The 10,051-nt window shown below is 40.9% G+C and overlaps 1 protein-coding gene across 1 annotated transcript; it reads right to left on the bottom strand.

Annotated features, from left to right (window-relative positions):
* Window positions 1-4,804: 4,804 nt before the first annotated feature.
* LOC143221516 (guanine nucleotide-binding protein G(I)/G(S)/G(T) subunit beta-1-like) lies at window positions 4,805-8,947 on the bottom strand. Its single transcript, XM_076446945.1, has 6 exons — window positions 8,891-8,947; window positions 6,504-6,649; window positions 6,118-6,411; window positions 5,637-5,838; window positions 5,248-5,464; window positions 4,805-4,911 (listed from the first exon to the last, which is right to left on the bottom strand). The coding sequence occupies exons 1-6, from the start codon at window positions 8,945-8,947 to the stop codon at window positions 4,805-4,807; spliced, it is 1,023 nt and encodes a 340-aa protein (XP_076303060.1).
* Between the last annotated feature and the right edge of the window lie 1,104 nt (window positions 8,948-10,051).

The following is a 10,051-nucleotide window of genomic DNA, read 5'->3' as shown; positions in this document are numbered from 1 at the left end:
GGGGCACCCACGAGGCTCGAAACGCGTTACAACAAGAACAAGGATCTCTAATCGAGTCCATGAAAAAACTACCTGCTTTTATTCAATTTTCGAGGAGAACACGGACTATTTTCCCTACGTTTCCTAAGAACAATAAAATCGCGGGAAACGCCGACTTCGTGGCTCCGTGAAAATGTCGTTCACGGAGGATGATACTCAAAATGAGAGCTAGTCTAGCCGTCGATAATAATTTATTATTGTTATTGTTGTTATTATCATTATATATATATATATTATATATATAGTATATATATATATATATACTTTTTATATATAAAAAAGTGATGAAATCTTTGTAACTATCTATCATTTAACAACGAAGACGTGCTTCCTCTGGGTAATCGTTTATAAGTTTTTTAGATGAATGTACACTTTTTTTCGAATCTCGTGTTACTTCCGGTTCATCCACTCAACCTCCGGCCGTTTTCGCTTTCGTCTTCCATCAGCTGCCATTTAGTTTCTTGTTCTTTGGCTATGTCCTGGCGTTTCGTTCACTTAAACAGCGTGTCACGCGTCAAGTGTTCCTTTGTACATAATACACGCACTATATATTATATTTATATATATCGTACTTTATATTAGCTCGTAACTTGAAAGAGGCAGTATTGCTGACGGCTTCTTGTCGTCCATCGTAAAAGGAGTTACTAAAATGAGTTTCGCTGGCACGTCTTTTCGTTTCTTCTTACTTTTCCTTTCCGTCATACACCGTGTCTGTCGACTTTCGCGTTGAAATAGGACCCAAAAATTTGTTCAGTATCTCTCAGTGACCGATCGAGCGGGAAATCAACGGCGAAAACAGGACAACAAACGTCGAATAACGAGAACTATTCACAAGAGGTCGGGGTGATAACGAAGAAAAAGAAAACGAGCGGTAAAAAAATAACCAAAACGCCACGTTTCATTTTTTCCAAGTACTTTTATTCACCTTATACTCTTACGACTTCAGAAAAAAAAAAAATCTAATCCCTCTTTCTTTTTTTTGCTTGCTTTCACGCTGTTGTTGCCGATGTCACAATCGATCCGATATATTATCACGGTTCCCCTATGCACTCGACTAATCAAACGATTAAAATCAGCACTCACATCCGTGTCTATGGACAAAGAGAACTATCAACGAAAATAGTAAAGAAAAAACAAAACGAATGACGAACTGCTCCGGTTTACACACAGACTTCTGCGTTTTCTTTCTTTTCCCTCTGTGTTTCCTTTTTTTTTTCTTGGTTTTTCTCTCTCTTTTTTTTTTTAATTGGTTTGCTCTTGGCGTGCCTTTACTATGACTAGAGTCTTAATAAATTGTTAATTTTGCATACTACTCGTTGATAGTACATATATACGTGTGTATATATATATATGTACATGTATATATATACACACACACATATTTTGTATTCGTACAAAGAATAAGAAACCATATTGCTTCGGTGTCTTCGAAATATAAAAATGAGAAGCCTTCTCCAGAGGCCACGGAACTGCGAAATATAAAAAGCACAGATCTTGTGATTCCATATTTTTTTTTTTTTTTTTGTGTTTTTATCTCTTTTTTAAACCATCCTCTCTTTTTAAATATTTAAGTACCCTTCTTCCTTCATTTTGAACACCGTTGCAATGCATCATGCGAACAATCAAGTTCACCGTTCCCTTCGATATTATTGGCTATGTTTGCGTAACGTTTTGAAATTTCGCTCGGAACTATGGTAAAAATCGAAGGAAGAAGGCCTTCGTCTCGTATTGGCGCGGAGAAAAGATCGTCTTTCAAATCTCGGTATTTTTGCCTAATTGGTCGCTAGAAGATATGGAGGCGTGTGACATAAGCGCGATTAGTCGAAAAGAGTGATATCAAAAAACCGATTATAAACGTTATCGTTCAAGAAAGTATTTCCCATCTATTTCCTCGTAACGCAATGTAGAATAACGTCTTTAGAAACTCCTTAAAGACTTCTTGGTTGTCCCTTTAACAGTTTTTAATCAGATTACATACTTGTTCTGTTAGGAAAACAATTATTGGTTTTCGCGTTCCGGAAGCCACGCTTCTTCTCTTGCAGACTATATACAGTCGTTTCTTTTTTTCTGGTTAATGATCTCAACAGGAACCAACAGTGGTTAATATATTCGAAACAATTTACATTAAATCACGTAAGATCGCGATGAATACTACGCGCTACACAACGTCCTTCCTGATCGTGAGAATATTAAATGCAAACAAGAATGCAATAAAATATACGCAAAAATAGAACAAAGAACCAGATTGGGAACAAATAGATATCATGATAGCGTGGCCGCCGGAAAGCGATTGGACCGTAATCCTGCGGTACTGAACAAGTAGATTCACCGTTATCTCCTTAGATACTTATATATTAAATATTAATAATTATAAATTACAATCATCATTAATATTAATATTAAACATTATCATTAATATTATTACTTTAAATGCATACACAGTTTAAACACCTAGTTTCTTCGACAAAAAGAGGACAGAGAATAGATGAAATGGAAGAAAGGAACACAAGAGGTGACAGTGAATATATAGAGGGGGAATGGAAAGATAGGTCGAAAGAAAGAAAGAGAAAGAGAAAGAGAAAGAGAAATATGAAGAGAAAAGTCGAAGAATAATAATTAAAAACACAAGCGTACAAAGTGGTTGACGGAAACGATATAACTCGATAGGAAGAAACTGAAGAAAAGAAAGAACGAAAGAATAGGGGTGAAAAAGAGTTTGGTCTTGCGGTCCGTAGCTTCGATCCGTGTTTCTTTGGGTCCTATTTCAAAGGAACTTCTAGGACGACTTTTTCGTCGAGAATACGTGTCTTCCTCGTACGTTCGAGGATTCTTCGGTGCTGGACCGACATGATAGAGAAAGGTGTAGGACTCTGCTTTGGCGAGAGTTAGGAGGAACTCTTCTCGATCTCGCTGTTTTCTAACTGGAGAAACAGAGGATAGGCTACAAACTAAACGATTACACGTTACACTTAAATATTCCCTTCTCTTCATACTTTATGCTGGTCCCTCGCGAGCGTGCATTAAATCCGCGGCGAGGCGAAGTACACAGGATTTGAGACATATTCGTTTTTCTTTTCTTTTCGTTTGTCTTATTATGGTGTCGTCAATCGTTTTTTCTTTCTTTTTTTTTCTGTGTGTGTTTCAGCGACGTCCTTTCATACGCAATAATCCGAATTTCGATGAAAGGTAAGCTGAAGGAACAACTTTGGAGTATCGTTAAATTTTTAATTATATTACGTGGATTCTTGTTTTGATTCGCAATGGGCTGCGCCTTAGAGACCTTTCGCTCATTCTTGCATCTGAACTCGTTCACTCTCTAACAATCTCTATACCTCGACATTCACTCAATTACTCAAACGGAAAAAAAAGAAAAATAAAAAAAAAAAAAGAAAAGAAGAGACACAAGAACGTATATAAGATGGTCTATATAGAAGAGGTCTATACAAAATAAATAAGGATAAATCTATAAAAATTACAGATATTAATGCAAACTCGGCGATTATAGTCACAAGAAACGATGAAATCTTTGCGAATCTTTTTTTTCCCTTTTTCTTATCTAGACATCCCGTTGAGGATATGAAATTTACGACAAAGAAGAATCGAAATTTAAACACAAAAAGAAAGAGGAGAAAACGGGAAAAAGAGAGAAAACATGATCAGAGTTAGTGACTTATATGTCGGGACTCGTGGATAATCCACTGTGTATTTAATAGCAGATGCCTTTTGTTTGCGGTACTTCGCGTTTTGTGTGCAAATGTATGTATGTAGTTTTCTATGTACGTATTAATACACGTGCGTACGGTGTGCGTGTAGATTCAATGCAATATGCGAGATTATCGTAACCTTGGCTGCTCGTCGACATACGTATATACATATATAATATATATGTATATATATAGTTTTCGTGATCATGTTTGCTTTTGTGCTGTGCACGAGCGACCATTTTCCGTTCTTTTCATATCGTGTTCTCGCCTGGTACGACTTGCTTCGTGCGTGTCGAAAAGAAATGTAAAATCAACCGCCGGAGCAGCCATGTCGGCGCTTCATCGGCAGTGAACGCTCATAACCTTTTTTTTCTTTTTCTTATTCGTAATAAAACGTTTCCAACGACGAAGACCTCGAATAGGAGGTGTCGGGAATCGATTATTGTTTCAACCTTCGAATTCGGGAAGATCTTCGAGGAGACGCTATCAAGGTATATATCAACAGCACGTGCTCTTCGAAGGTTCGCCAAGTAGTCCTTGAGAAAGGGGAGGAGAAAAAGGAAGTACGCGCACGACATCAGAGAGATATGGCTGTCAGCCTTGGTACTCCTCTCCGTTCTGTCGTTCTTCCTTTCGCCACGCTTCTTTCTCGATCATCATCCTCGTCGTTATTCGTACGTTCGAGTATATCGAACAAACGCTATACTCATATACTAAAAGCGCTGATATCCACGAGTGATTTTATCGCCGACTTTGCCACGTCGCCAGGTTAAATCGACGACGCGCCTCCGATAGTCCTTTTTACCACCACAACCCAAAACGTTCTTAAATTCGCTGCTGCTACTGCTGCTACTGCCGTGGGTCTTTCTACTGCTGTTGTCTAGCGGATGTCCAAACTTTCTAATCAACGTCAACTCCGGTGAACCTGGCGAGTATTTCGCCTCCGTCGAGGACACGGACATGCCGACTTCGGTGGCCAAGTGGTGGTATTTGATGCTTATACTGTATGCTGATTGGCTGCAATTGGTTCTGTGGAGGAACGTCTTGGGATGAACCCCAAGTTAGTTCCAAATACGCAAAAACGAGTCCCATGAGCCCGTCCCTACTGCCATACCATCCTCCGTAACGCCAAGGCAAGATACGCGATTATCGTGACCGGCAAGAATTCCTGTAAAATAAAAGTGGAACACTTCGAAACAGCCCCCTTTTTCACCTACTAGATCCTATTCCACTCGATAACGCACGTTTACAACGATACTACGTAATCGATTGTTCAAATAAAATGCTATCTTGTTCGAAACGATTTGATACACCGGTTAAACAGCCGCGCCACTGTCTATAATAGTAAACGGTATAAAGTAGAAAATAAGTGGAAATTTCTTCTGTTAAATATTAAATAGCAAAAGTAGCAAATATTGAAAGGAAGAATATGGAATTTGAGAGAAGGGCTTAAAATAAAGTTTCTCGTCTCTCATGAAGGTAATCTTGAAAATCAAAGACGTACCAGCTCGTTCAGCCTTCATTGTATCCCAAACGTTGCAGTTGAAATCATCGTAGCCGGCCAACAATAATCTACCGCTCTTGCTGAACGCTACGCTGGTGATACCGCAGACAATATTGTCGTGACTATATATCGCCAATTCTTGATCTGCCCTAATATCGAAAATTCTGCATGTTGCATCGTCTGAACCCGTCGCGAAAGCGTATCCATTCGGGAAGAACTAAATAATAAAATAAAACAATTAGCATTAATACAATTCTGGGTCTTTCGATGTTTCCTTCGATAAAAAATGCTACTTTATCTCGTAGAATTTCCCAGCATTTTCAATAGGTATTATATACCGCGAATAAAATTAGTTAGAAGAAGAGTAATGAAAAAAACTAAATTCTTACCGTAACAGCGTTTATGTCGCTTTCATGGCCAGGGAAAGTTTGCTTACAAGTTCCTTCGCGAATGTCCCACAATTTTGCACTAGCATCACACGCGCCAGATACGAATGTATTCATGTCTGGAGCCAAGGATAGGGACATGACATCGCCCGTGTGCCCAACGAAGGCGGTGTAGTGTTGCGCTGTTTCTATGTCCCACAGGGCGCTGATCGAAACCAAAGAAATACATTCAGACGAAATTTACGTATTCCTATGTGAAGTGCATAATTACCATTCAGGTGGGAAAATAAAAAATGTTAAGAGGAAAGACGAGAAAGGTAGGATATATTTTTTATTCCGCGTTCGTGTTTTGACTTTGCGATTGAATTTTCGGTGCATCTTTCTGAATGAAATAAAGTTTCATACTTTAATTTGCGATCAGCGTGATTGCCATGCAAATTTGGAACGGAAAAGCATAGACGTAATAAAAGTAAGTGTTCCTTACCAAGTCATGTCCCCAGAACTAGTAACGATTTGGTTGTCGTTATAGAATCGACAGCAGGACAAGTACCCAGTGTGACCTGGGAGTTCTCGACTAACTCTTACGTTTCCTTCCCTAGTTTTGAGACTATAGATGGAACAAATGTTATCCAGACCACCGCAAGCCACATAACTACCTGACGGTGCATACGCACAGGTCATTACCCATGAGGAGCGCAAGGGGATCGCATGAACTTTGTTGGTAGTGTAACTATCCCAAACGATTAGTTTCCCGTCTTGCGAGGCTGATACTAAGTTTCTGTCAACCAAGGAAAATAAATGTATTTTCTTTTCGAAATTCTAATTAACGAGAAGAACGATCGATAAGGAGACTGGTGTAAAAAAAAGTACCTCGAATCACTGCCCCAATGCATGGCATAGATCTTGGCTAAGTGTCCACGAAGCGTGCGTCTCGTGCGCATTTGTATCCGGCCGATAGGCTCCATGCCTGACGTGGCCTGAACCAGCGTCGTGTCGCATGCTGCTTTTCTGGCATCCTGAAAAAACCAATTACGTTTGACCGAAGGAAAAAAATGATCTCGAAAATAAGCCACTCGAAGAACTCGAGCAAAATGATTTACTCCTGCCGGCGAAAGATCCGAAATTCCAATTGGACACGACGACGAATTAATTTACGGAATTCCATAAATCATTCGTTAAAAAAAAAAAAAGAAAAAGAGGAATGAAAAAGAAGAAACAAGTTCTCGACCTGCCAAGCGATTGTTATCGAATTCCAGCCTCTCGGAACAGCGTTACAAAATGACTGAGGATCCGACAATGCGTTTATAGAAGGTACGCTAAGTGCATTTACGGTCGCTTTAGAGATCCTAATTAACATTGTTCCGTGCCTATATAAGACAATGTTCATCTTCGACACCGCTTTCAGCGCTCGAGCTCGGGCAAAATTGCCCTGAACTGATCAATTAACCGTAGGCGAACTGAGAGGGTAGACGTAATGTGTGTAAATTATCGAAATACTGTTACGGGGTATTTAACAACGTACATTCTATTTATTACAGCCGCGTATTACCAGCACGCCTGACGATGCGTGCAATTTCGCTCACGCACGGAGAAGGGTGGAAGAGAGAAACAGGTGGTGAGAAGGAACAAGACAGAACGTGAGTAAGCGGGTAAGAGGGAAAGAGAGAGAGGCAGATCGAGCAAGAGGAGAGAGAAGGAACGGTGGCGTATTGATCAGAGTGAAGCGACGGTTATGCCGCGCCCTACCACCACCACACGCTACACCACTACTACCTCTGACAATGAGTTTCACGTTTCCACAACCATACAAGTGGAGAATCTACCGATTACCATCGAGAAGCATTTTCCAACGCAGAGAACTTTTAACTCGGGTTTATTTCACGCACACGCGTGACCAGTGGTGATCATTCGACGAGAAATAACAGGGATCCACTGAAAATCGCTGCAACTTGGAGGATTCGTTCTATTTTTTTCTCCGATTCTTGGGACGGGGATGAAAATCTGAATGCAAATTGGTGGCATGAATGGGGTGCGCGAGATCAATATCGTTCGATCGCATTTGAATAGCAGAGGAGTGTTTCGCGGCCCAATTTGGAGATTTGGAGCAAATCGAGTTGATCTTGCATTGCTATTTTTAGATTCTATGGTAAATATCGAATATCGATTTCTCGAGTAGGGAAAGATTGATAAATTGTCAAGTATGTATATATAGAATGGAAATAAACGAGCAACAACGAGGGTGGTAACGAATGAGACCAGTGCGAGAGCTGAAAAGAAGGAAACGCGGAGAAAGAAATTGGTGTCACAAATGGAGTAAAAATAATAAGTCGTGCAAAGAGAGTATTGTTTTAATAAACAATTGTCTGTGATTTTGTTTCAATCCCCTAGGGTGGAGCACGACAAAAAATAAAAAATCGTCGGCTCGTTAGGGGGTGAATAGGGGTTGGTTGTTTAATGCCAAGTGCACTTCGAGCCGAGAGACGCCCTAGACTTTTTTCTGTTAAGACAATACACCGCTGTTGCATGTAGAACTGTTGCTTTGTCCTCGATGTTTCAGAGATTGCCGGCAAACAAGGAGAACGTACGAAGTGCTACACGAATTTCAACTACGAACTAGCCTCCCTGACCCATAGTAAGCTAACGAGATTATCGTCGAGTCAATGAAAATCCATAGTTGTTCGAAAAGTTAGCGCCGAAGTTAAACGAGAGCCACCGACCGATAATATCGCGCGTCACTATCTCCTACGGCTTCCAGATAATTCATTGACAGGAAACCGTAGCGATATGAAATTCCGAACAGAGTTCCTATGCTTTATTGACATTGACAAACAAACTGGCTACGAACGACTGTACGTACCATCATTATATCGTTCGAAAAGTCATTTCGTTTTCTCTCAATTTTTTCACAGCCAACTTCACGCTTCAACCGCATAAAAGAAAAGAAAAAAAAAAAAAAAAAGAATCGAAATGACTTTTCGAACGATCCAATAATTAACATTCGCAGCGGATTCCCAAAACCCGTAATTATTCTCTGTAAACTGTATTTTACAAAATTAGATAACTATCCGCTGAAATAACTGTTTACCCGTTAAAGTCCTGTCAGCCTCAACCTGACAAATTAGCTAGAGAATCGACATCGCATTTCCAAATTACCTAAAAGAAATTCTTCGGCACGATGCATTAATGAAGGCAAGTTCCGGACGTTACCGCGATTAGAAATTTCTGAACGTTAGCGTGAAATTAACAAATCGACTTACTCGAATGGCATTTTTCAGCGCGTCCGCCTCCTGACGAAGGTTTTCGACCTCGGTCATGATGTCTGTCTAATGATGCACTAAGCGTGAGTACCCGCGAAGGGTGGAAAAGGGTGTTTCTCGAGGAGGAGGCGGTACACCTCCAACGAAGCCTAAAACTGTGATTTTTCAGGAATGGATTAATCCTATCTCGCGTGCCTTCTCGAAGGAGCTTGGGGCCCAGTGTCACGCCGACGTTTCTTCCGGTGGCCAATGAACGTCCTCCTCGAGCTTTCCACCACCAGGAACGGGAAGGGAAGAAAGAAGAACTAGAAAACGATGGTATCTCCTCCTCCAGCGGGTCGCACTAGTCTTTTCCAGTCCTTCTCTCTGATCTGTTGCTGTCGCGGCTTCCGTTTCCGCCGCTACCACCGGAACCAGAGCCAGACCACCGCTGACTCTCCCGCCCCACGCGCCAGCTTCGACACCTCCTAGCGAGACCGTTGCCACCCCTGAAACCAGAATCACACAAATTACTCTTAACGATTCTCTTCTTCGATCTTTAATCGACGAGTTTCGTTAGAAATCCAAAGGGTCAACAGACGATTCCGTAAAGGCAGCTTCGACGCGAGATATTCGGCTATGGTTCGCCTGCGAAACGCTAGGCGTGCTTTTAAGCTCGTAAAATCCCGAGATAAAGGATCGCACAGGAGCTATCGAATCGCATACGAACTTCGACAACGTCGAATAGATCCCGTCTTTGCGTTTCCATTAAGCGACGTCTTTTATTTTCGTATTTGGTCGTTACCAGAGACAATCCGCTATGATACAATGGTTATTACATTTTTATTATTCTATTTTTACCCCAGCTGCCACATTCGTTGGCAGATTCGTGTCACGGTCAACGTGTTTCTTTGTTTGCGCATTAATGGAGCGTCATTAATCTTCCATTGTTGGATGAAAAGGTATAGCGTTCTCAATATCGGAGAAGATCAACTCTCACTTTTCTATTCCCGACGCGAGCTCTCACGTCTGCGTTAACCCGGAAAAAACTATTTCGCCAAACACGCACGTGAGAGCACCGTACTACGCGTTTCAACTTTAACCATAAAAAAATGTGCCAAACTATTAGGAAACCTCTCTATGACCCACGACCCGATAAATCCGATTAATTTCCTCCAATTT

The sequence above is a fragment of the Lasioglossum baleicum genome, unplaced genomic scaffold (genome assembly GCF_051020765.1).
Source record: "Lasioglossum baleicum unplaced genomic scaffold, iyLasBale1 scaffold2561, whole genome shotgun sequence".
NCBI classification, from domain to species: Eukaryota; Metazoa; Arthropoda; class Insecta; order Hymenoptera; family Halictidae; genus Lasioglossum; species Lasioglossum baleicum.
Note: the sequence above shows the minus strand (reverse complement) of the source record. Positions and strands in the feature narration are given on the sequence as shown.

Excerpts from the sequence above, each read along its gene's own strand:
- LOC143221516 (XM_076446945.1), bottom strand. The coding sequence starts at position 8,947 with ATGACCGAGGTCGAAAACCTTCGTCAGGAGGCGGACGCGCTGAAAAAT. Across the intron at positions 6,650-8,890 it reads CGCTGAAAAATGCCATTCGA|GATGCCAGAAAAGCAGCATG; the intron begins GTAAGTCGATTT and ends TGGTTTTTTCAG. Across the intron at positions 5,839-6,117 it reads AGTTCTGGGGACATGACTTG|CGCCCTGTGGGACATAGAAA; the intron begins GTAAGGAACACT and ends GGTTTCGATCAG.